Source organism: Miniopterus schreibersii (assembly GCF_964146895.1).
Source record: "Miniopterus schreibersii genome assembly, chromosome: 15".
Lineage (NCBI taxonomy): Eukaryota > Metazoa > Chordata > Mammalia > Chiroptera > Miniopteridae > Miniopterus > Miniopterus schreibersii.
Genome location: NC_138115.1, coordinates 36,320,463 through 36,348,347, shown reverse-complemented (window position 1 = coordinate 36,348,347; position 27,885 = coordinate 36,320,463). Strand labels below are relative to the sequence as shown.

General features: G+C 39.0%; 1 protein-coding gene across 3 annotated transcripts in view; it reads left to right on the top strand.

Moving 5' to 3' along the window:
* Nucleotides 1–27,885, top strand: part of ZNF385D (zinc finger protein 385D) — a 463,164-nt gene that overhangs the window by 419,681 nt on the left and 15,598 nt on the right. For all 3 annotated transcript variants that reach the window (XM_081160106.1, XM_081160105.1, XM_081160104.1), the window contains exon 5: nt 25,954–26,187. In XM_081160106.1, coding sequence (XP_081016232.1) covers nt 25,954–26,187 — 234 coding nt within the window. The remainder of the gene's footprint in view (nt 1–25,953; nt 26,188–27,885) is intronic.

Here is a 27,885-nt window from a genome sequence, read left to right as displayed (position 1 = left end):
GATCAGATCTGAGAAGGAAAATTTCCACAAAAGTTACATAAAGCAAAGATAAATTTCTCAAGTGGTATCCTCGATGAAATTATACAGCAAGATATGCATTTCCTGCCTGAATATTGAATTAAATCAACCTAGAGCTCCAGCATCTTCTAAAGTTTTGCATACAGGGAATAATACCAAGACTCCTAGGCTACCGGTTCACGTATTAAAAACGTTAACTTGGTAGTTTATGTTTTGGATCTGAAATAGTTAATATCTGTATTCACAAAAATGTTTCTACCCACTGTTTATAAGAAATGTATGGTTGTCACTTTATCCTGGCATTCGTTTCTTCCTTTGTCACCTGCAAACCTTCGGCAACATGGCTTTAGTATAACATAAGAAATTGTCACTTAAAAAGCTTGTGGAAAAAGTTGAATCTTGAGAATTTATCAGAGCGTAATATGAGGTAAGGTCTCAACACTCAGGACAGGCTGTCTTGAACATATTTCAGAATGACAGTAATCCTAACCAGTCCTCACATAAACACAGTTTCTCTCTAAATTAAGCAAAGTAATTTAGCATTTTGTCTTCTAAACCTATGTATGTAAAGAAATGGGAAGAAATAATTATTATATTTTCTTCCAACAGTGTGGGGGTGGGAGACTTAACCAGCAAACACTAATTAATTTCATTTGTCTCTGAGTTTTTCATGCACAAAGAGATTCAGAAAGACCCTATAAATATTCTCAGAAAGAAATCATTTTTCCAATTGTGTCAAAACTAAAGAATCTTTAGGGAAATGTAACCCTACATACTTCAGGCTGTTTCCAATAAGGCAAAACTGATGATAATAAAATTAGTTTGATGTTTTAACTTGAGGGGTGAGAAGTGTTCTCTATATTCCATCCTCTGGGAAATTTTGATTGTTAGAAGACTTGATATAATAGATTAATTAACAGGAAAGTATTTTCACCACAAATGTAAGAGGCTGACATTTTATTACAGAGCAATGAGTTTGCTTATTTGCTCTGGGCTCTTTAGTGAGAGTTTTCAGAGCTGCCTTAAGGGTTATGTATTAGTGGAACCTTTGTACGATCAACAGACAGTGGCTTTGAACTTGGACCATGATAATAACATCCTTGTATGAATGGACCATACCAAGCAGTGATAAGAAAACAAACCAGGGAATGGTTTAGTGAAAGAAGCCCAGACTCGGAACTCAGGAGAATTTGGGATTGACCCTGACTATGACGTGAGGTATGTGTGTTATCTTTGGCAAGTTGTTCATTTTTTCCTGGACCCCTGTTTTTTCATTTTACATTGAAAGAGTCAGAACATGAGACCCACCTTCTAACTCTAAAATTCAATAATTTTATGAATCACTAGCTTATACTGTTTTTGAGAATTGGATATAGAATGTGAATTTGGAGTCCCATTACTTGCTTTAATTTACCATCTGACCCTGATGGCTACATTGTGTTGGTACAATTGCGAATCTTCCCAAAGTGTGTTCCATGTAGATAAAAGTCTCTTGGGCCTAATGGTAGCTGAAGGTTATGGACAGTCATTCAAAAACAGTTGCATCACAAAAAGGTAGTTGTCTCCTGACCCTTTCCTTAGCATTTTGCTGTGTCCTATATTTTTTCTTCTCCATAGTCAGTCCCAGAGGACAGGTCTCCTGTCCACTGGAGCAGTTTTCAAATTGTAGGTCAGGATCCATTAGGATCTGTGATATGACAGCAAAGAATAGTCGCTGCTTAAATGTTAGGAAAACAATTTAATTTTGCTTTCCCCCCAAATGTAAAGATAGAAATCATATTAGATACATATCACACTTAATTTGGTCTTTTAAAATACATTTCCATGTCACCAATTTATTTTGAGTGATGTCTTTTAATGCTAATTGTAGAAACAATGTCTTAAAAATTAAAAAGGCTTATATGGAAATTTACATTGTGTTTTCTCGGTCGTTTTATACTCTGACAGCTTTATAGAAACTTGAGGACAGTGGAGACAGAATATACCCACTCCCATCACATTTCAGAACAATACTATTGGCTGTGCTGAGAATCCGAAAGCTGGGCAGTGGCCTCCTTTCCTCAAACTACCTTGATAATGACTTAGCATCCAGGGCGTTTGTAAGATAAAGGCCTTTCCCAGTGTGTTCTTAATTCTTTAGTTCTTTCAGTTTGTTTGTAGAAGAGTCGGTCTGTGCAGCACTGCACAAGGCAAAGCAAGAAAACAGAAAAGAAGTGCCTGATCCGTTCGTTTCCTTCCCGTGATTATGCCCTGAACTTGTATTTTCAAGGGGGAAAATGTGCTGTAAGTGCCTAATACGACACGCGGCAAGCAAAGTGCTGGGAGAAAAGCAGTTACACTACGTTGATATGGCTTCCATTTTACCCATCTCGAAAATCAACACATTCCATTAGGAGCTATATTCATAGGCCTCTTACCCATCAATTTTTTCCTAATGCACCTGCTTTGTGGAGTGCTTTGCAAGAGATGAGAGATTGCTCTGGATATCCAGTAATAAACTCTAGACCACAAAACAATTACTGACTTTCTTTTTCTCCCTTTAAGTCTTCTTTGTGTGGTTGTTTAATATCTTGAGTTCCATTTTAATAATTCTTTCTTGAGCTTTAAGTGGCCGTGCCTGTGCAGAATTACTTGTTACCATAAAATGAGGAAAGGGAAACTTTAAAACTTTTCTCAAGTAATTGAACTTCCATCAGTCTACGTAGTTGTTTTTTAAAAGATAGAAAGTAGCCCTGGCCGGTTTGGCTCAGTGGTTAGAGCGTCGGCCCTCGGACTGAGGGGTCCCGGGTTTGATTCCGGCCAAGGGCAGGCACCCCGGTTTCAGGCTTGATCCCTGGCCCCGGTTGGGGTGTGTGTGGGAGGCAACCAATTGATGTGCCTCTCTCACATCGATGTTTCTCTCCCTCTGTCTCTCTTTCTCTCTCCCTTCCACTCTCTCTGAAAAACAATGAAAAAAATATCCTCAGGTGAGGATTGAAAAAAGAGAGAGAGAGAAAGCAACTTGAACATCATGGAAAAACAAACTAAAAACATTTCCCATAATGTAAACCTGAGTCTGCTCTTTTATCTGATGTTTGTCCAATGTATATTCATTATTATAAGTTGAAAAAAATCTACTTACTGTGAAACTCCCAACATTTCTTAAATTTCCTTTGAAAAAAGCTGTTTAAAAAGGACTAGTGCAATGTGCTTATATTTTGTCCTCAAAAAAAAGAGCAACATGTTCTAAAATGTGTTCTGTGGAGCATGGTGGGGGTCAGCTGGAAGTTAACTCAAATCTGACAGTTTATGGAAGGGCTGAGGGTGGCATTTGCCTTGTGAACTCACAGTGCAACTAGGATTATTTTCCAAGTTTATGGCACAAAAGTCTGTGGCCTTGTTATGTTTATAATAGTAGAAGAATCAGTAAGGGTGAGCGAATTTCAGTTACTTTACTGTTTTATTGAGGCATATTTTGTATACTATCAAATGCACAGATTTTAAGTGAGTTTAGACAGCTCTGTTCACCAGTATAGCCGTCACCCTAGTCAAGAAATAGGACCTTTCCATCACCCCAGGAAGTTCACTCGCTCCCCATTCCAGGCAACCCCCTCCTGACTCAGAGGCGGGGGCTGATCTGCTTCCTCTCGGGGGAGACTAGTTTTGCCTTTTCTAGAATGCAATAGAAATGGAATCATGCTGTGTATTCTTATGTGCTTGGTGTCATTTGCACAACAGGATACTTTAGTTTCATCCATGTTTTGTTTGTTTTCTTCTGTGTCCATGAGTTCTTTTTTTTTTTCTTTTTTTCCCATCATTTATTCCCCCCATACCCTCTTCCACTCATCGTTTCTATACCAACTAATTTGTTTTTTATTGCTGAATAGTATCTCATTTTATGGATATACCACAAGTTATCCATTTACCTGGTGATGGCTATTTGAGCTGCTGTGATGCTTTTATGTACAAAGCTGCTCTAAACATTTGTGTATACTTTTTTTTGTGGGCATATTTTAATTTTTCATTGTAAATATCTAGAAAGTAGAATTGCTATATTCTAAGATAGGAGTATGTTTCACTTTATGGGGGGGAAATAACCTGTCAAAGTTTTATCCAAAGAGATTATGCCATTTTACATTTCATAGACAATAGATAAGTCTTGTTTGCCCCAGATCCTGAACAATATGTGGAGTTGTTCTTTTAAACTAGGTTTTCTAAGTGGGTATGATGTAATAATTACTTCATTGTGGTGAATATCCCACTCTACAGGTGCTGAAACTGTAGTTTAGGAATGTTAACCTGTTCAAATTCACACCGTGCACACGTGGGAGAACCAGCATTTACAATGTGCTCTTCAATACGGTGCATATTCTCACAAGTGGAACTTCTTAGTCCTGAAGAATGTGGCACCCAAGTGAGCCTCGGATGGTCATTGAAGGGAACCCTGGGTTAGCTGGGACAGAACCGGGATATTATGAATCACTAGGGAAATCCCACAGAATGATGCCACTGACACAAGGCATCAAGGCCAGGACGAAGCTCCAGCGGTGGAAGTGAACAGAAATCAGCAAGTTTGTAAGCATCGCCCTTTTTTCTTGGTCCCCAGATTAGACTCAATGGGAGATCCTTACAAGTGGCAAACAATTCCTTACACTCTTTTGAAAACTGTTTTTTTTTCTCCAAATACCTTAAAGTCTGCATGCATCAATAATAACATCTCAAAGAAACTGTCACTTAATTTTTCAATGTATGTTCAGTTAGAATCAGATTCCTCTTAGGGGGGGAAATACATAATATCTATAATGTTTTGTAAACCTCTAACAAAACACGAACCGTGACACCCAAAAAACAAAACATACCATCCTTGGTTCTCATATTTTGAAAAAGCTGTGAAGTTCATGCAATAGGAAAGTAACCGTAACGTGTTCAGGTTTTGATGCAGAATATCAGTCTCCTTAATTTTGTTTTCACATGTTATTGATGAGCACATTGATGAAGAGACATTAATGAAATGAGCTACCAACCCCCATCAGCGTTTGGCATGGATAAGACTGCAAATGCTCGGGCTAGTGGCACAAGAACCTGTGGCGGGACTGGATGAGAAATTCTGGATTATTGTAAGCGTAGTTGAGGGAACATAAACCAGGGACTTAGACGATTTGGATTCAGACCCAGAGTCTGCTTCTCTCCAGCTCAGTGTCTTGGGCAGACTCTCTAATCGCTTTGGGCTCATATGCTTTCATTTTTCATATGGTGGGGCAGCAATAGATGCTCTCCTAAGTTTCCAGCCCCCTGAGTTTTTCTGTGTTTACTTAGCAAGGCCAATAACTCATGGAGACGTCAGGCGGGGGGAGACACAGGGTATGTGTGATTGGAACAGAACACGGAGTTCAGAGATATGCAACCAGCTTTTCATTAATATAACAACTTTTTGTGCCTAATAAATGCCTTAAGAAGGAATCACAAGACAAATATATTGCAATTTCTTACAGAGCTTTCAGACTAGTAAGGAGTGCAACTAGGAGGGAGGAGACTGAGATAGAGAAGTCGAAAGCCATGATTGTTAGTCACAGTTTGCAGCAGGGGATCCTTGAAGGCTTCCTGGAAAGAGCACTCCCGTAGCTGAGAGATAAATAGGCATTTCCTAGGTGATGAGGAGGAAAGATGTTAAAGGCACAGGTGACAATCTTTGAAGCACTGAGGTAAGAATGATTTCCTCAGAAATGAGAGAAGTTCGATAGGACTAGAGCCGAGTGAATATATGGAAGACCAGGCAAGGTGAAAGATGGGTCTAGAAAGCGATACACGGACCAGATCCTTAAGGACCTTCTAAGTCAGTCATGTTAAGGTCAGGTGGTTGTATTTTGATCCCCAAAATGTTGAGCAAATGAACATAGCGTAAGGTAAAATTATAAATAGATTTGTCTATTTGAATGGATTGGGGTGAGAAATAATAGTACTCTGAACTTTGTTACCGAAATAGAGTCGGCTTTCCAAGATCCTTGCAAACATAGCAGAGGTGCTGGCACAGACTCACCCAGAGGAGCATCTCTCTTCGTACTCACAGCAGTGTCTCCTGCCTCAGCACGGTGGAGCATGAGTGTCGCACAGCCTGAGAGAGCAGGTCAGCCTGCAGGCAGCGGGTCTACTCACGTGCCAGATCCCATCCCCACTGTCCTGCTCAGGTCGACTGGGATTAATCACAAACATACAATGGGTGATAAAGAAACATTATAGAAATGCTGTAAAATTCACACAGGTGGACGCCGAATGGCTTACTTTTCACCATAAAAGTAGAGGCAGGGTCAAGACAGATGACAAGATACATTGAGACTCACACAGATGTGAGACGAAAGTGCCAAGAAAAATAAATAACTCTAATGCATTCTTGGAGGAATTCTTCGAGAATTTAGCCTTAAGCCCTGGTGACCATGGACAGGTTTGGTTTCTGATTCACTCATTCTTTCATGGCATTTCCTGGACTTTAAAATGTTTTACCTTGTGTTGTTTATCCTTGCTAAGTGTTGAGAGAGTATGGCCCTCATGATGTGGTGGGGTGTGGGGGAGATTGGGCCTGCAAAGGTAAGCTCGGACATGAACAATTTCAATACATCATTCTTCCCATTAAGAGAAAAACATGCCCTGGCCAATTTGGCTCAGTGGTTATAGCGTCCATTCATGGACTCAAGGGTCCCGGGTTCGATTCCAGCCATGGGCATGTACCTCTGTTGCAACCTCGATCCCCCACCCTGGTTGGGGTGCATTAGGGAAGCAGCCAATCGATGTGTCTCTCTCACATCAATGTTTCTCTCTCTGTCCCTTCCACTCTCTCTGAAAAACATGGAAAAAATATCCTTGGGTGAGAATTGAAAAAGAGAGAGAGAGAGAAAGCACTTCAAATTAACTGAGATTATATATCGCGCTGGTAGACCAATTTATAGCACCCGCATAACCATGGTTCTGAATAAAAATATTCAGTAAAGACAACACTCTTTAAAAATCAGTGTGCTTTTCATTGAACACTTAATGGCTGTGTAAAGATATAATCTAAAAACAAAAGAAATTGGGAAGACTCTAGATATAAATGTAGTTGCCAACATGGAAATAAAATTTAGGTTTTCCGTGGTCAAGGGGACAGTCAAAACATACGTGCAAAGAAATATTCAACAGAAACTGTCCCGTATAGAGAGAGATGGATGGAAATCTGTTAACCACAGGATATAAAGTACTTGGATATAAAATCTTCCTGTGAAGATGACTAACTATTGAATGAGAAAGAAATTTATGGCATCTTACTTAGAAGCAGAGTCTTTGGCCGGCAGTGGCATCACATGACGACCTCATAAATCCGCTTGGATCCCTCTGCCTGTATCCCCACTGAGAAACAGACACTAGCGAGTCATGTGTGGTAAGCGGGATACTATCTCATTTTCACATGGGTTATATTTCTGCAAACATTTTAATAGGCTACACATCTGCTGTGATTATTGGTCCTCTTAATTCAGAAATTATTGCAGAAATAGTGTCCGTGAGCTGCGTGGGTGCTCCTGAGCCCGAGCACACGGAGGTGTGTGTTGTTTTCCAGTGGCTGTAAATAATTGAGTACGTGTGTCTGTGTTTTTCACAAAAAGGGATTTTTTTAGAGACTCTGAGTTGAAAACACGGCATAAACATATTAACTTTGGCCTGCCGCTCCTAACAGCTGTGGCTTTAAAGCTGCAGTTCTGGAGAGAGCCTACTCGATTTGGAGAAGAGTTGACTGCAGTTGTTTCTGAAGCTAATACAATGTTCCAGAGAGAGCAGAAAAGAGTGAGCATCTGAGTGAGTGTCTGGGTGTGCTTGCGTGCGTGTGCCAGAGGCGGGGAGAGACGGACAGGAAGGCAGATTTGAAGAGGTTTTTCCTGATTCTCAGATAGTTGGGCCATGGTAGGACCAGCTGGAGACGGGCATCTTCGTGTCTGTAGGCACCAGTGGAGAAGGCTAGTGAGTCTGGAGTCCTGGGAGAGAGAAAACTAAGCAGCTGCTATAGAGAGATGTCTTCAAGGCCAAATCTGAAGGGGCGTAGCTGCGCTCACCCCCCCCCCCCCCATGGCCTTCAACTTCGAGGACACCTTCTGGGCTGCTCAGGCTCCCGTGTGGGCTTCTGTGTGGGTCTCAGCTGCTGAGCCTTGTGTGCCTGCCTTGCTGCTCCGCTGCCCCGATCTCTGTCTCTGCATTATTTTAAGTAATTGGTGTTTTCTCTAATTGTGAAAGCAATAAATTGTGTATGTATTTTAATACAGAAAAAATAGATTCTGTCAATCACTTATATATCTTCTAGTCTCCCTTTAAAAATATCTGGGGTACATTTTTTCTATAAATGGAATCGCATTACACATAATGTTTTGTAATCTTATGTTATTGAATATTTTCTGTTCTCTGTTTTTCCTTTTAAACTATATTATTTTGGGATGTTTACTATTTTATTTACCTAGGTTAATAAAATATATGCATTACCCTTAATATTGTTGAAGCTATCTGCATTTTAAATTTTTCAAGCCTGTATGCAATTTTCATCAAACAATATTTTAAAGATTGTTTTACTTGGTGTTTCCTGCTTAGCTGTTTAAAAGCTTACCATGTAAAGCATTATATAATAATTATTGCATATAATTATATATTACATATGCAATTATATGTAGTTATATATAACATAAATTTCATAATATTTATAATATATAATTATTGTAATTGTATGTAATTTTTAGGTAGCCTTATATAATTTAAACTTTATTGTATTTTAAATTTTATTTGAATTTATTTTGCCTCTATTTTTTAAAAATTGATTTGAGAGAGAAAAGAAGGGAGAGAGATAGAGAGAGAGAGAAACAGCAATTTGTTGCCCCACTGATTTATGCATTCACTGGTTGATGCTTGTATGTGGCCTGACCGGGGGTTGAACCCGCAGCTTTGGCGCATCGGGATGGTGCTCTAACCGACTGGGCTTCCCGGCTGGGGCCTATTCTGTCTCTTATCTCCATTATGCTTTAATCTTATTCTCCTAAAAATTGCTATTTGTGTCTGGCATAATGTTACACATATTTTAATGTCTACTTTTACCATTAATATAGCAGTTAGCTATTTATCTACCTATTTCTCTCTCTCTGCTTATTACATATTTCTTCTCTTGACTTAGTTAATTGCAAACAAGCATCCCCGGTGTCAGGATCAGCTCTGAAGGAAATCTCTCTTTCTCTTCCAGTTGATGCCATGACAGTTGCTCTGGGTACGCACAATGTAACACTTCTAGAGAGTAAATCCTGGCTCACAACATTGTAGTCTGAGAAATCATCATAGTTCGAGGATTCTTGCATCCTGTTGCTTGGGGGTGGGGGGAAATAGGAAGAAATTGAATCCAAAGGAGAAAGGTTGTGTTTAGATTTGAATATAACCATCCAGATAACAGACGAAGTGGGGGACTCTCTTCCCCTCTAGGTGCTGCTGGGAGTGGAGTCCTTGTGATATCCCGAGAAAAGGAGTTTCTGAGACTCTCATGCTACAGTTAGTGATATTTTATTTGCGTGGAATTAATTCCCTGCCTTTCCAAAGTCCCATTTCCCTTAGTCCAGTCATAGAAGAAGCATAGCTGGGGTTTCAATAGAGCTAAAATCAGAAGCAGTGTCCAGAGTTTCCATTCCATGTTGGAGCCATGCCCGGGACAACATTAGGCTAGTTGCAGTCCATTAGTTCCTTGCACGTGGGGGTCTGCACAGCCCCGGGCCACGCGGGAGAGTGCAAGGAAGCAGGCGCGAAAGGGCCCAGCAAGCTGGGAGTTCAGTGCAACACGCCAGGAGGAACCAAGAGTGTAAGAGAGAGAATTCCTTTGTTTAGGGGATTATATCTCCCAAATCTCCATGGCCTTACAGTGGCCACACCCATCCTGGGTGATGACCTCTGTTCCCAGGCATGATTGACAGACAAGAATCTTCCCTGTGTCATCCCAACTTTACTGGGCATGTGTCTATCTTCCCTTTGTCCGGTCCCCTTCCCCCAGTGTTTTGCAGAGAGCATGCCTATAATCCCTGGCTTTTCCTTTGCTCCTCTGCTATTATTAATAAGTGGCTAATTACCACAGTATCATTTCCACCCATCAAGCCACTGTGGGGCGCCTGGAGCTTCTGGTCTAAGGGATTTGCTCTTGGTTGTTGTTGCCATTGTACATGCAGATAGTGTGCAAGACTGGAAAATTTCAGCTATGAAAATGTTATAAGTACCCCAAAAATGAGCTCACTTATCAAATATTTATTAAGCAACTACTATATGCCAGGCACCTACTTTTATCTATTATGCAAAGAACTAGAAAGTCACAGGGAGTAATCTAAGCCAGATAAGAAGTGCTCAGAAGTTAAAAATACTTTAATATGGCTGCAGATGTATTTTTGTCCCAGTTTGCACCAGGAGGCAGCTTTACTGGACATTTGCAGCTATTCAGGGAGCGTGCTCTCAGAAGCGAATCCGACTCCTTTCGGTGAACATTTGAAATGTACAACTACAAGCTGATAGCGTGTGATTTCAACTGGCTAGAGGCCTAATTAGTTGCTGTGCAAATTTGAAGGCAATTAAGTGACTATTTAACATTTGGCCCAACATGAATTATTTGAATTTATAATATCCGTACTAGGATTGCTCTCTTAAATTGTCTTCTTCAAAATGAAGACTTCATTTCAAAGAGGAATTTTACATTTAAAAAATTCACATATTCAAAATGTGAAGTCCAAAGAGGAAACACTAAACTGTGAAAGCGATTTTAGAACATGAAGGGCGGAGAGCCTTCTTTCATTTAGCGCTTTTCCCTCAGCTTAATTCCCTAAGATCCATGTGTGATGGGAGAGGGACAGATGGTCTGGGCGCCACAATGCAGAGTTTGTGCCTTTAGGTGAACTGGTTCAAGTCTCCTAACTTGTGTTCCTGTGTTTTAGTTTTATTTTTTCTATTTCAGTTTTATTGAGATGTAATTTGTATAAAACATTGTAACATATTTAAAATGTACATGGTGGTGCTTTGATATATTATACATTACATTGTGAACGGATTCCCCCCATCTAGTTAATTAACACATCCATCACTTGATTATTTATTTGTTTGTGTTTTGGTGATAATACTTAAGTTCTACTCTTTGACCAAATTTAAATTATACTATACAGTGTTATCCACTGTAGACACTTAAAAAAAAAAGGTAGCAAAATTGGCTCTTGCTCTGATTTTAAAGAGTTCTGTGAGGAAGAGTGGGTGTAAAAGCGTTTAACAAATTGTACAGTACTAAACAAATCTTAGATGTTATTAAGGCAATCACTTAATATTTTTTTTCAAGACAAAAAGGTGAGCCTGGAGTCTTTTAGGAACTAGATCAGAAATGCAGTTGCCCTAATTAACTGCTTTTTTAAAAAATATATCTTTATTGATTTTAGAGAGAGGAAAGGAGAGGGAGAGAGAGAAAGAGAAACATTAATGATGAGAGAGTCATTGATCGGCTGCCTAGCCCTCAACCCGGGCATGTGCCCTGACCGGGAATCGAACCCCAATCGCCTGGATCCTAGGTCGACGCTCAACCGCTGAGCCACGCCCGACCTGGCTTAACTGCTTTTTAAAAAAAATTCTACACCATGACTGTATATCAAGTTAGAGAACCATCAATTTTAGAGATTACAATTGCTCTAGTAACTTTGTAGTCAATAGATAATAATATTTTCTTACACACACAGCACAAAGACCACACATTAAACACTTGTGTGTCTATTAAAAGACCAATTTGTTGTTGTAGCTTCACCACAAGATGACATACTAAGGTTTAATTTCTAAGTTACATGCAAAGAAAAATCAATTGCTTCATTCCTTTGTCCCCAGTGAAGTGCACAATTTAAAAGCATATTGTTAAAGCTTTATACTGAATATAATCTGATATAATCAAAGTTGAATGATAACTACCCAATATCCCCCAACTACTTTATGGTTCTGACACTATTTCTCACATGATCTGCTTCTTATGCAACAGTTACACAGAGGCATCTGAATTTCAGGCAGATATAGAAACCAAAAGCATTCTGCTCTAGGTCTACATCAATCGTTCATGCGAGCTAGTGCATACACTAAACTATATTTGAATTTTATTTTGTCCAGCACTGGAAAGAGAAAATATGATGTTACTGACAGAGCATCTGAGCTTGAAACTGAGGTCAAGCCTGTGTTTCTTTGGAATCCTTATGTAAACAGCATCAACAGAAATATGGACACAAAAGATCAAGCTTAACATCCAGAGAAAATTGGCTGAGAATTCAGAAAATTTGACAGGTGATTGAGCAGCAGCCAATAGGCCTACTGATGTGGTCTGTGTTTGCTGCAGCGTAGGTCGTGAAACATCACTGTGGGAGGTTGTCAGTGGTCAGTGTGAAACCTGGAACAGAATTTTGTATTCCTGGATTTAAAGAGTAGAGCTCCATCTTATCTGGAAGATGGGCTCATGTCTTCACCTAAGGTGAAAATTGGGCATTCTCATAGTTACCTTTGTATGTGCCTTAGAAAGGTGGAAGTTTGGTGTAGACATTTCATCTCTCTTGAATGCCCAGCTTCTTCCATTCTCATCAGGCCATGCAGTAGATTTTGTACATTGGGTGAGCACTAGATGAGGTAGTTGGCTTGTGTTTATGGGCTGTGTTTTTTAAAAATATAATATACTTAACATGGTAGAATGCTCTCTTGAGGGGGATTGAGAACTCATTAGGAGTAAAACATATCCTAACTGTAAATCTTGTGCCTATTCCACCCTATTGCCCACTCATTTAATTTGTGGTCGTTCACACCATTTAAATTTTAAACTTACATTTTATTTGTAAAGCATTGTTTGACTCCACCCCACCTCCTTTCCTGTAGAGTAGAGATGTCAAGCAGAGATAGTTAAATGCAACACTGGATTCAATCAGCCAGCCAGCCAGCCAAGTAATAAGTATTTCATTTAATCACTTATCACGTGCCAGATATTGGCCTTGGGAGACTCGTAGTCTGGGGAAGAGATTACTAATTTTAAAAATCATTATAGTAAAATGATTAGTACCCAAGTAGGAATACGAACAAGGTGTTATAAGCACATGGAGAGGGAATCACGAAATTTCTGCTGTGACATTTGTGCTAAGCCTTGGCCAAAGGGCTCAAACAAAGTTAGGAAAGAGCACAGCATTTGGGGCAACTGGGATAGTTTGACAAGATTAAAATGTAGTGTGTGGATGAAGAGCTGGAATTGAAGTTTGAAAACTCTTAAGGGCCAGACTGGGATATGAGACACTGTAGTTTAGATTTTGATCTACAGGGTTTTTAGCAGAGGAGCAATTATAGCTGTCTTTTAGGAGGATCTTTTTTGGTCTGAGATATATGATAACTACCATCCCATTTACATGCATTAATTTATAAGGTTCAACCTCCCAACAGAGTAACCTGAAGTCTAGCACAGGGCCCCCCCCCCCATACTTCTGAAGTCCACCACTGCGCCAGTTAACAGTCAGTATAACCTGTGCATCCCTCTTGTCCTCCCTGGTAACAGGATGGTCAACCACATGGTCATGTTCCTCGTAGTAAACCAGAAATGATGGAGCTGGAATTTAAGAGGTGTTTTCACAGCTTATTACTTATTTAAAATAACTGCTTTATTGAGATATAATTTACATACCATACAATTTTAAGTGTACAATTCAGTGGTGTTTAGTATATTCGCAGTTTTGCATTCATCACCACAATCAATGTTAGAGCCCCCCAGAGGAACCTCATACCCATTAGTGGTCACTCACCCTTGCCCTTGAAGCCCCCCTCCCCTGGCAACTGCTAATACACGTTCTATAGATTTGCCTGTGCTGGGTATCTCATAGAAATAATCACATAATAACTGGTGTTTTGCGACCGATTTCTTTTACTTAATATAATGTTTTCCAAGTTCATTCACAATGTGTCATGTATCATGACTTCATTTCTCTTTAGGGCAGAATATTTATTGTGTGGATGTGCCAGGTTTTATTTTTTCCTTTTGTCAGTTGATGGACGTTTGAATTTTCCACTTTAGGGATATTATAAATAATGCTTCTATGAACATTTGTGTGCAAGTTTTTGTGTAGACATATATTTTCTTTTCAGTATGAGTAGAATTAGATAGTATGAGAATTGCTGGGTCATATGGTAACTCTTTGTTTAACTTTCTGAGGACCTGTGTCAAAATGTTTTCCAAAGCGACTGCCCCAACTTATTGGCTATTAGGTTTGAGAATATTTATTCTCAGCTATTAGGTCAAAAAATGCTTGTGAAGTTTCCAGAGGTTGATACCCTTAGCATGTAGCTTCTTCAAAGAAGTAACAAACTTAAAAAATACATCTATGTGTATTTTTACTCAATGATGATGTTCTGATTTTTAAAAAATGAAATAGATAAATGAAGTATAACTGTTAACTAGTCCTAATAACATGAATAATATTTATTTAGGTTTAGAACAAGATTTAAAGAAACATTATATTTTGTAAAAGTAACTTTTTTCATATTTTTTCCTGTGGTTTTAAAGAGAGAACCTAAATCTTTTTCTTAATCTTGAGTCACATTTCCTAAGTTTTACACAGCTGCTTGATGCTTGAGGGTTCAAATTTTCCTACAGTCTTTGTTCTTGTGTTACTAGCCGTTAGCTTAATCTTTTTTTCATCTGCTTAAAGTTTAGTTGTTTGGGGTTTTTCCCCCCCAAGAATCTCAGAAACTTTTTTTTCTTCTGGACGGTATCATCCTTTCTCCCTGGCCTAGCAGAATGGGAAAGAAAAAACAAACAAACAAAAGCGTGATGACAGTGCCTTGATATGATTCATAGCATAGCTTCCCAAGTGTAGAAAATAATTTTCCACATATACTCTATCTCATTTACCTATTGGCCTTTGGTAATGGAAGGGCTAGTGAAGAATTACCCGTGTGCAATTGTCAAATTAACTTATTAATCACTTTTTTAGAAGCTCTATGTGGATCTGAGAACTGAGTTTTTGTAAACATCCTGGTTTTCAGAGCCTCTTTTTTTTTCAGAGCTAAATCGTGTAACACGATTCCTCATTTTAAAATAACCACTTTTCTTAAAGCACCTAATTAAATCACACTTGAACAAAAAAAAGCAGACATTTTAAAGAGCAAAATAAAAGTTTTCTATATAAATGCCATCACCTTGATGTTGGGTCTTTCTCTGTCTTTTCCTACTATCCCTTCTTCCTTTCCAAGCATCATTTTATTTGGGGATTGTTTTATTTGTTTATTAATTCACTCAAAACATGCTTATTGGGGATCTCTTATGTTTCAGGCACAATTTTAGATGCTAAGGGTCAGCAGAGAACAAAACAGCTCGAAGCCCCTGCCCTCGTAGAGTGTGCATTGCACTGGGTGGGAGACTGATCATAAGCAACCCTTAGGTTGTCACCTATTTCATAGCATCGTTGAACGTGATAAATTCTACGGAGAAAAAGAAAGCAGGGGAGAGAAAGAGGAATTACAGGCCTGAGTGTTGGGGTCAAGTTTTACCTGCGGTGGTAAGATGAAGCCTCACTGAGAAGGCGGGACAGGCTCCCAGATGGAGAGGGGTGAGTAAGGGGACCCCTGGGAGAGGGGATGGCAGGTCGGAGGAAAGCGGACCGAGCGCCTCTGAGGTGGGAGCGCGCTTGGAGGCTGGAAGAGCAGCACGGAGGCCTGTGCAGTGAGGCTGCCACGGGGACAGGAGGGAGCGTAGAAACAACAGTCAGGTCCACAGTGGGGGCCAGGCCGCACAGGGCCTTCTGGCCGCTGCGGGACATCAGCTTCAAAAAATAAAAAGTTTTTTAGGCAGATAAAGTCACATAGCATAATTCACTATTTTAAAGTGTACAGTTAGAGGTTTTAGTATGCTCGTAAGGTTGTAACCATTACAGCTATCTAATTCCAGAATATTTTCATCACCACCAAAATAAACCCAGTACTTCCTAACTTCCCCTTCCCCCAGTTCCCTGCCAACTGGTTAATCTACTTTCTGTAACTGTGAATTTGGCTAATCTGGTAAATGAAATAATCCAATATGTGGCCTTCCGTGACTGGCTTCTTTCACTTAGCATAACATTTTAAAGGTTCATGTGCATCATAACGTATTGTGCTTCATTCCCTTACATGGCTGGATAGTGTTCCATTGTGTGGCCATAACCCATCCTCATATATGCTTCCATTAGTTGATGCACATTTGGGTTGTTTCCATCTTGGGGCAATTATGAAGTGTTGCTATGAGTATTAATTTACAAGTTTGTGTCTAAAACTGTTTTTTCATTTATTTTGTATATATACTTAGAAGTGGAATTGCTGAGTCATATGTTAATTAACTCTCTATTTAACTGAGAATACACAAAAATGTTTAATACATGTCTTTATTATAAGTACTGTATAATTATTCAAAACTAAATATCTAATGTGTTCTAGTCCCATACATTGTCTCAGCAATAATACATATTTTTGTAGAAGTAAAAATTAGCATATGATTCTGCAATGTCCTATTGATATTATGTAATTTTTTTTACACTTAGCTCTTGATGATTAAATATTTTCTACCAGCCAGCAACAATAAACTCTAAAAAAATCTTGGTACTGATAATGGCTTTCCTAATTAATAGTTATCTGGTTCTAGCAAGTGACTTTATATCAATAAGGCAGTTTTCTCTTCTATAAAATAAGAACTCTAGTATTTATCTCATAGTGTTGTTTTGAGGATAAAAAGAGAAATATCCACAAAATTTATTTGAAAACTATAAAGGACTGAGAAGTAATGTTGGACATTACTGCTACTTGCACCTTTTAAATGTTCACATTTTTAAATGTTTATAATTGTTTACTTTTACCTTTAAAGGGAGTGTACTGTTATACTCGATAGCTGATTCATGGAACAACAGTAACAATTAGAACAAGGGCCTATAAAACTAGCCAGCAGCCTGGTTGTTGACTAACTGAAGAGAGCCACCCTGTATCATGCAAAATTTAAAATAACAAAAATAATGAGGCAGAAAAGTAGCTGAAGAATCAGTCTTTATCTCATTTTGAATGATGCATTATCTATCATTTTGAGTATATTGTATATCATGTATCTTGCAAAATCAGCTGCAGACTTTGGCATTTGCTTTGGCATGTCAGTGATACTCCCATCAGCATTCAGACATCATCATATCCGGCGGCACCTTGTCCATTAGCTTCTCAGAAATCTGAACAGGATACGTCCCTCATTAGAATCGGAGCATCTGTGATGATGGGATCTTCAAAGATCGAAAGAGAAGAAATTTATCCCAATTCTGTGGATTGGTTCATCACATTGATCCATCTGGGCTGGCTGATAAAAATATCTTTTAAGAGGTGTCGCTCACAGAATTTCTCTTCCTATGAAGTCTGTGACTTAGAAGGGCAAAGAAGACCCATTTCCCTCTGACTCGTCTCTCTTCCTTTTTTCCCCCTAGTCTTTCTTATCTTGCAAAAAGCAGAGCTAATAAGCAAAAACAAATAATTTCTATCTCATTCAGATCTCTTCAACTTTAATTAGACTTCAAGTCTGAGGAAACATTTATTAATCCAGATTGACAAGTCAGGCAGAAAAGAGATTTCTACTGATCTTGGAATTGTATTTTGAAGGTTAAGTCACAGTGCACTTTTTCTGCCGTGTGAAGTAAAGCAAATGACAACCGAAACTGCTGCATCCCAGTGCAAAAGAATCTTCTATCACGTGTTGAGTGAAAATAAAGCGGTGTGTAAATGAAATGCCTTATTTTTTCCAGTGGTTAAGCATTTTTCAAGAATTACCCCCCCATACTGAGAATTATCTATGCACTTAAATTATCCAAGTGAATTTATTTTTGGCTTCAATTTGGGTAAAAAGCATTGTGTTTTTACCAAGCCAGGCCTAAGCAATGATGTGCTCTGGATGGACTTCTGAGAAAAGATGATTTCAGGGAACCAGCTCATACAACTCAGCCCTCTCAGCTGACCTGCCCAGTCCTTGGCCACTTGCCTTTTTTTCTTTCTTTCCCCAGCCAATCTGGAAAATTTTAAATTTGCTTTCTCTAGAAATGTCCTCAGTGAGAGGGCGCTTATGGGCACAAATTGAAATGTCAAAGGGAGAAATGCATCTATGCATCTATGTATTTATTTGTCATATCATTATTTTCTTTTTGGTGAGGGAGGGAGTAGGCAAGTTGAACAAAGAGGAAAGACAGGCATTTGAGCCCTGCGTTTGCCTCTCCTTCCCCTATGTCCCAGTCTCCTAGAGTGGCTACCAGGGGCAGAAAGCCCAGAGCCTCTAGACACACAGTGCCCATCCCTTCCTTGCCTCCTCTCCCCTTCTGTGGGAGGGGCAGGTAGTGACCCTGAGTGCTTTTTTCTCAATAAAACCATGACAGGGCTGTCCAAGAGGTGAGGCCTCCGTGCTAAAAATAGCCTGATGTGGCCACCATCTCGTAGGCCTGCCCTGTCCTCAAGTACCCCGGAGCTGTTTCTTCCCACCCAGCTTGCCTCCTGACTCTGACCTCTCTCCCCAGCCCTGCGGGTTGGCTGTCATGGCCTGGCTGTGATCTGGACTCCTTGGCAGCAGGTGCCAGGCTTGCATGTGGGCGCCTCGCACCCTCCCTGTCCACTCCGACCCTTCACTGAACACATGCAGCCTGGGTGCTAGCGTGCTTGGCCTGGCTTCCTCCCCGAGCAAGAGGAGCCTGCCAGTGAGGCTGTGAACCAGACTAGTCACACGTCTTCCGCAGGAAGGCTTTTCCATTTCTAAAGAAACAGCGTCAAAAGAACCGAATGTTGATTTGAAAGCAGGTTTACACAAGGCAGGATACATAAACAGGAATCTCTTCTATTCCAAGAATATCAAACTTTTCAAAGTGATCTATAAAACAAAGTGGTTTACCCAAAGTGCTGGCTTTTAATTTTAATTTCACCAGTTGGGTGTCATTTTGTCATTTAAAAGTAGAAGTGGTGCTAATTAAAAACAGCTATTCACATATAGGGTGGGGCAAAAGTAGGTTTATAGTTATGAGTACACAAAGCACAGTTTATTCTTGCATTACTTATTAATTGTTGTGCTATTTTCCATATGAACAGCTGTAAACCTAATGTTGCCCCACCCTGCATGTATCCAGAAAAAAAAATAATGATTTTTTTAAAGCTTAATTAAAAATTGTTTTATCTAAATTAGTGATACAATTTCAGAACTTCTATTCATATCAAATGGTCTCTAATATAGTGTTATGATTTGACTCATAAAATGATATCCCGCAGGGTGAAATGGAATAGAAATGCCATCATCCTCCGATAGGTCAGGCCATGGGACTAGATAGCTATCCTTTTGTATCCATAAAAATAGTGGGCATTCTACCTGATCAGAATGGCCAGTACTAACCATCAGAGATAATACAAACGTATTTTGAAATTAATTCTCAGATGGGTTATTCCTTAACATAGCTCTATTTTAAAATATATTTATCTTAAACTTTTGAGTTAAATCTTGGTTGACAGAGCTAACCAGGAAGTCTTTTTTTTTTCTTTCCCAAATATGTACACAGAATAAATAATTAGATTTGAAGTTTTTAAATAATGCCAAAATAACTAGTCATTAAATGAAGCCTAAGGAAAATCAAAAGCTTATTCTGCATCATTTAGACAAAAGAGAGAATGACTTTTGGGTTTTCTTCATCTTTTTTTTTTTTTTAGTGTTTCAGTTTGTGTTTTGGTAAAATGGTGATATAATTACTATGAATATCTTTTCAAAAACAAAAAGAAGAACACGCAGTGTGGTGAATTTGGGTGCAGGAGGCAGTGTGTGGTAGCTTGGAATTTCTGGAAGTGTGATAGTGTAGGGAATATTAGAGATCATTTTATACCTGGAATTTCATGGAAATCTGGTTTGTATGGTTTCTGCAGGTAGAAAGGGAATCTAACCATTTTAGAAATTGGTCTTTTGGTTTCACTGAGAGGCATCTGCTCCAGAATTTTATTAGTTGCCAAGCAGTTCTATTAATTTCTCAGCAGCCAACCTTTCAGTAAATAATGAATAGAATTCTGATTTCCCCTGTTCTATTTCGATGTGCACATTTCTCCTAATTTTTATGTGTCCTCCAGCTCTTAAATATCTTCTTGGTTGAAGTATATTAACATTACCTGGAAACAACTACTTTCAAGAGAGAAATTTTATCAAAAATGATATATGATGAGCTCCCTCTTCTCCGTTGTGCAGAGAGAAAAATAATAATAAATTGCTGTTTTGGGGGTGAAATGGCTGGTAGTTTGATTCTTGAGACAACATAGTTTGTGGTTTAAATGGAATGCTTAGAAGCTGTTGACAAGTTGTCATTTAAAAAATACATGTTATCTCAATTTTTTTAAGAGTCTTCTCTTTTTCTTTCTCTCTTCGTTGCCGAACGTTTCCCATAATTTGTCGGGTGGAACTTATTCCCTAAAAATGCTCTTCCTGGTCACCCGAAATTTGGGAAAAAAATTAATCTGGATGTCTGAATGTGACAAGGGCCTATCAGTTACGTCATGGTACCTTTCTATGGATTCGCATATTCCCTGCATAGTTAATCTCGGAAACACTAACTTTGTAATGACGGTTGCTCAGGAGCTGTTATGTGAACGACAGAATGCCCGGGCCCAGATGGAATAATGTTCTATATTATGGCCACACTAAATATGTTATCATCGCGCCATCCATTAGGAGAGCTTGTTTTCTTATCTTCAAGGCGGCTCTAAGGCACACAAAAATTGAAGAGCTGACAATTATTACCTTTTTAAAAATTATTATTATCTGGGCTGCCTAACGGGATCCTGCGGCAAGGCTTTGCGTCCTAAGTGGCCTGGCGTGATCATCTCCGCATCCTCAGTTCTCTACACATTCTAAAGCCCCTCTTCAGAAGGCAGGTTCTCCCTCTCTCTGTGTTCAGTTTCAATTAGTAAAAGCTTTCAAGAGCCATGATCTATCGTGTCATAAACCTTAGCAGTTAGATATTATGGAAGTTAAGGGCACAAGGCAAACGCTTACGTTTAACCTCAGCTCATAGCCCAAAGGAAGAGCACTGTTGCTATAAACATAAACTACCGAAGGCAGTCACCGAAAAACCACGCCGTGACTTTTTGCTGGATTTCAAATCGAGTTTTTCAATACACAGGTCTTCTGCTTAATGAAATGGCAACTGTTACTGTGCCATGCAACACTTTTTTCCTTCTGAAAGCTCTTGGAACAGGGGAACTACCATTTATAGATTTGAAAAGCAGTGTGTGTGTTTTTCTTCTGCCTTACTAAGGGAAAAAAATCTCTATTAGCTGCCTAAAAAGGCAGTTTCCTAATCTAGTGGCATCCAAGCCACTTAAAATAGCTTTGGAATACATTGATTTTCTTTTTGTCTTCCCCTTCCTTTCCCCTTTGTACTATTTGTCAGAAAGTTCGCAAATTCTGACAGAACTAACCCCTGGGTGCTTCTCAATCGTCTGTCCAGGGGCCAGACACACTCAATTAACTCTCAAGGCCCAGTGGTTGTGCCTCTGATTAACTTAGTTCTGAATTAATTTGCTTTGAATTAATTCACATTCAGAGGGGATGAAGCATGCATCTTGTGAGCAGTATAGGAAACAAATTCCCTTAGAGACTCCAAGATGCGGAGAGAAAACTATACTCAAACAAAAGAACTCCTGGTTTAAGTGCTAAATGAAACATTAAATAAGTAGCTATTTACTTCGGCTTCAAGGATCTGAATGGGTCCCCACCCTCCCTCATTTATTATTACATATATCTCGAAAAAAGGCATCTTCCAGTAGAAGTGGTTCATTGCTTGCTTGGCTAGCCTTTAAAATATTCTTTAAAGAGTTGTTTTCTCATTTATTCCAAATTCCCATTCAGGGTACTCAACTTGTCCTGGCTTGCCAGGCACTTTCCCTGTTTTAGTACAGAAATTCCATGCCCCAGGAACTCCCTCAGTGGCAGGAAAAATAAGACAGTGGTCATCCGATCCCTCATTTCCCATTTTGACTGTCATGACTTTCTATTTAAGTGGCATTATTATAGCTCTAAATCTGAGACCTGTTAAGCTAATCCAGAAACTAACAGGCAGATCCATCAGTGGTGGTTTTGAAGTATGGTCCTCAGAGCAGCAGCAGCGACACCTGGGTGCTTGTTGGAAATGCATATGTTCAGGCCCCAACCTGGACCTGGGAATCACACATCTATGGGCAGGAATCAACCATCCGTGTCTAGTAAACCCCCAGGTGACTGGGATGTGTACGAATGGTTTAGAACCACTGGTTTACGGTAACAGGAGTATTTCTGATTCACAAAAAGTTTTCTGCACCTTGGCCCCCTCATTGCTGGGTGTCGTGAGAGCCAAAAGACAGCAGAGAGCAGGGACCGAAAGAAGCAAACCAAGAAAGCTATACTGCAGCTCCTGACCGTGATCTAAGATCCCTTCTCACTGTGATGCTGCAGGGCAACAATGATACACTGTTGACTGGTTTTCTTAACTTTAATAAACTTCTAATAGTTTTAGATTTACAGAAAAGATGCAAGAATAATACAGAAGTTTCCAGTTTCCCCCTCACCCAGTTTCCCTTAGTGCTAACATGTCACATTCAGTACTGATACATTATTATTAACTATAGTCCATACTCTATTCAGATTTCTTAGCTTTTTATGTAACTTCTTTTGGGGTTTTTTGTCCCAAGGAAGGCAACCAGGATACCATATTATACTTACTCCTCATGTCTCCTCGAACCCTCCTGGACTGTGACAGCTTCTCAGAGCTCCTTGCTTTGATGATGGTGACAGTTTTCAGGACTATGGGTCAGGAATTGTGTAGAATGTCCTTAAAGTTAGGTTCGTTTTTATGCTTTTCTCATGGCAAGACAGGAGGTAGGAGTCTGGGGGAGGAAGATCACAGAGGTAATTCTCATCCCAGCATAATAAATGTATATGTTTTTAACATGATCGCAGATTTAAGATTGTGTTTCAATGAGTGGATAAGAATTATGTGTAGGTGTTCATTTAACATACCACATTAAGGAAAATCTCTTTGCTATATGCAGTTTTTCTATTCAACTTATAAAATAGTTGGTTGTCTTTGAATTCAGCATAATCTTAAAATATATTTACCTTAATTTTTTTTGTTAAAAAATGTGCCCTTCACTTATAAATGAAAAGTCAGTGAAAAATCTGCCTTGTTATAAATTAATGGTAATCCTACATTTACAGACTCAAGATCCATATATTAAAGTTAAAACGAAAAATATAACTGTTCATATTTCTTTCAAATTTACTGCAAACCGATAATAGGAGATCTGTGCTCAGCTATGTGGTCTGAAGGATGCAACGGAGTAAAAGAGCCAGAAGTTAAGCGTTTTGATACTAATTCCCCTAAGCCTGTCTCAAGCAAGGACTGGCCTTAAGAAATGCTAATGCTTCACTAAGTCCTAGGCGTAGAGAATCTGGCTTCTCTATCTTATGGTGTCCTTTGCATAAATGTACATTATCCTCTGAGGTTAGGAAAGACACTAATGTAGCTGTCACAGGGATTGAAAGGTCCATGGTTTTGTTTATTCTATACTTTTATTATGAATTTCACCGTAAATAGGGAAGTCGGCTTAGGATTGCTATGAGCTATCCTATGTACAATTTTCAGATGAAGACAAAATAAATATGGTTAATCCAGAAGAAAATTTGTTAGAAGTAGGATATTACTAGGAATATACTTACTTAGATTTAAATGAAATAAATAACCATAGTATGACACTCTGGCTCCTACGGGTGGGCACACTAGGTTTAAATATCTCTGTATTTACGGTTGTCATCCCTATAAAGCTGATCATAAGAAAAACGTAGTATTTGTGACCTTACTATGGAAAAATCACTATCATGGCCAAGGGTATCATTCACAACTTTCCCCCCCCAAAAATCTCTTATTTCTTTGTTTCTTGAAATATTTTGCCCTGGTTCTCCATGTAACATTGTATGACCTTGGAAATTTTCCTTAACGTCCAGAGTTTCCTCATGTGCACCAGTTTGTTTGAAGATTAAATGAAATTATGTATAGAAAACACTTAGCAAATTAACTAGCCATTTGTTATTTATTTACAGACATAAGCACATGCTTTCAATCAATCATTTCTGGTTTATTCAAAGCAATGAGCAGCTACTAGAATATCTTAAAGTAGCCATGGTATTTTATGCCATATCTAGGTTCTCAGAATTATTTTCTGGCTATTACCTAATACTGTAATTTTCATCAGGTACCTTACTAAGCAGGTAAAAACTAATCAGGAAATGGACCTCTCTGTGTTCAAAGGAATAAGTGAATTTTGGTGGCAACGCTTGGTGTTGTAGTAATTCTATTTATTTTTCTCTAGCCATGAGAGACTGTTTTGTTTTTTTCTTACATGCTTGGTGGATAATCTCCATGACACTGAAGGAGGCTTATTTGATGATCTTAGCAGCTAAAATAAGTGATTAAAAGCGTGTGAAGTGTCAGGCAAAGGAAATAAGATCCAGATGAATTGTTTTATACAACAGCCCTCACCGAGGCCTCATTTATCTTCTTACAGATGACTGTTTTCTGACACCAAGAAGCCATAATTAATCTCACCTCTATCCCCACCTCTGTATGTGGATCAAAGAGGTATCCAAGTTAAAATGCATCTTGTAACTAATCAACTCTTGATAGCGTGAGCTCGCAAGAAGTAAGAGTTTCTGAGGACCTTTCACTGCAGGCGGACCACTGTCCTTTATAGCCACCGCCCAGCCCCTTCGTCATGGGCTTCTCAGTGTGGCATTAGGTAGTGACCACAGCAGCATATGGAGTGAAAAACAGTTGCAGAGCAGCTGTAACTGGAGAGACAGCCTGGGAGTGTGTTGAATAGGACAGTAAGAACCAGCCAGCCGGGAAGCAGAGTAAGCAGTAGAAGAGAGGAAAGGATGTGAGCTTAGAGCTCATCTGCAGTTTGTTGTAGGCTGTGCAGATGTTGCTAACACTGTGGTAACTGGCATAGTATTTGGGATGAGAGGTGTGTATACCCAACTGAAGTGAGGGCACAGGATTTAGAACCAGACTTGGAAGCCAGAGGGTTTTGGGTTACAATGGTCATCGAACTCTGGAAACTATTTGACATTAACGTGGTGTGACCAGTTTGTGTGAATTCCTTGTAAAGAGTGGCCATTCGTGTTTGAACACTATGTCACAAACTCCCAAAACACTGCCTGGTACAAAGTGGACGTGTACTAGAATTCCTCTTATTTGCATATTGATGATATTTGTACTTGGTGTTGAACGTACAGCTCTTTGTAAGGAGGGTGATGATTTTCTAAACTGTTGATCTGGACAAAGAATATACCATCAAGGTTCCATGTTTTCCTTTTCTTTTTTTGCACAAGCATGTACAAAAGGATCAGTGCTTAATTTTTAATTAAAGAAAGAAAGGTAAAAGGAAACTAGAGAGGCAAGTAGTAAATGAAGATAAAAATATCTTAAAGGTATTTATCCTTTGTTTTTTTAAAAACCATCTGTGTAGAAATGTATGTATACAAAGTATAATACATTGTAAAGATTATTTTATTAAGGCCATATGTTAACAACAGAGAGGTGTGGGTATATTTATTTACTCCAGAGAAAAAATGTAAACTGTATTTGGATATATTCAAGAAAAAAAAAGTAAAGTGTATTTGAATATATTCAAGAATCGTCCGAATGTTTTATATCAATATAGGAAACTACATGTGGTCATCCATGTAAATTTCCTCATGCGGTGGCTGATTCACAGTTGACAAGCAGCAATTGCTAGCTGCTCTTATTATTAGCAGAATGTAATATTAGTGATACATTTCCAAATAGGGAAAGGTAATACCACTGTTTTTCCCTCTCTTTTTTTCCTGTGCTATTTTGAATGCAGACAGTGCCACAGGGACACCAGCAATATCAACGACAACAACTGTGGAAATCCGCAAAAGCAGTGTTATGACAACTGAGATCACCTCTCAAGTGGAAAAAAGCCCTACAACAGCCACTGGCAATAGCTCATGTCCTTCCACCGAGACCGAGGAAGAAAAGGCAAAGCGGCTTCTTTACTGTTCGCTATGCAAGGTTGCCGTCAACTCCGCCTCACAGCTGGAGGCGCACAACAGTGGTGAGATGCAGTGATTTTTTTTTTCTGTCTCAACAGCTTGGCAATTATCTTCCCCTGAATAGATGAGATCTTTTGCAGCAGGGGACAAAAGAGGTGGCAGAAAACTGGCAATTATTACATGCAATTCATTAACCATTAAAAAATAAAAATGACATGTAAAGTGTCATTTACATGGGGTCAAGGGAGGGTTTCCAGGGCTCTGGTGCTGTGGTGTGTATGTGTATATGGGGTGTGTGTGTGTGTGTTTGTGTGTGTGCGCTATTAAACATTAGGGGATAAAGTAAAATATAATTCTAAAATATAAGCTTTGCATTTGTTTAATTTCTAGATTGCTAAGTACTTCCACGCACTTGCTTCTAAATGAAGTTTTCTAAGGTTGTGCCAATAGCATAGTTGCAAAATGTGGTTCCATAACTTCATATATTTTTGGCAAATAATGTTGTTTGGGCTAAATGTATATGACCTGGGTAATTAAATTTAAGAAAGTGTCTATTATGGGCAGCCATTGAGGCATGATCTGTCCATGTAGTATTTTATTCACTCTTTCTGACAACCTATAAACGCTAATCGTCTTATTTAAGGCTCAGAGAAGGCACATGACTACTTAAGTGCCTGAGCCATGATTTAAACCCAGGTCTCTCACACATAAACTCTAAATTCTAATATATCATAACAGAAAATATTGATAAGTCAGGATGAAATGCTTTCTTAATATATTTTTATCTCACCCATCTGTTCTATATCTATATCAACATCTTATATATCTATATCTATACTTATCTATCCAGATATGTATATATAGGATATATCTTTCTATCTAAATATAGATAATAGTGTGTTTATTTATTTAGTTGGTTAGTTATGTCCTGCCTGAGGTTTTAACCAGCCCTTTGGCCCAAGGTCAACTTTTCTCTAAAAGACTGGATTCATGGCCAGGACTCTGTCAGCAATTACAGTGGAAAAAGAAGCACTTGTGAATTATACCCTGAGTTAATACTGCAGCTGCATTTGACTGAGTCATTGACCACTCATTGTGCTTCACTGGTAATAGTCAAGTATTGACTTCAAGACTCTGAGGGAGTAATTGCAGATGTCGAACAATTCCTTCAGCACATCCCTTCCTCCTGTGCACAACATCAGCTGCAGTCAGAGACAGGTCATGAGTTCAAGGGCTGAGGAACACAGAAAAGCATCTGTCCCCAAGCAGAATCTATACTGTGCAGATTTGTCTCACATTTATTCACACAAATACATTCTTTCTGGATGCAAGATCATTGGGAGAACATAAACAACATTGGAAAACCATGTATTTCTCAATTCTTTTTGATCATTTGGCATAGGAACAGAGAAACATTGATTTGGGGGGGGGGGGCACAAGCCATATTGTTTGAGGCTGGATTTAATTCGTCAAGAATTTGAATATCCTTTCTGACTTCTTACATATATAAACACATAAAAATATATTTTCTTTATCCAGGGATTCTGATTTATTAAATATCCAGGGCCTGTAAGGTATAGTGTTTGGGAAAAGAGAAAAAAATGTTGTGCAATCAGAGCTCAGAAGCACTAAAACCATCTCATCTGAAAATTTAAGGTGGTGGCCCTGGCCGGTGTGGCTCAGTTGGGTGTCTTCCTGTGCCTGTGCACCAAAAGGTTGCCAATTGGATTCTGGTCAGGGCACGTGCCTGGGTTGTGGCT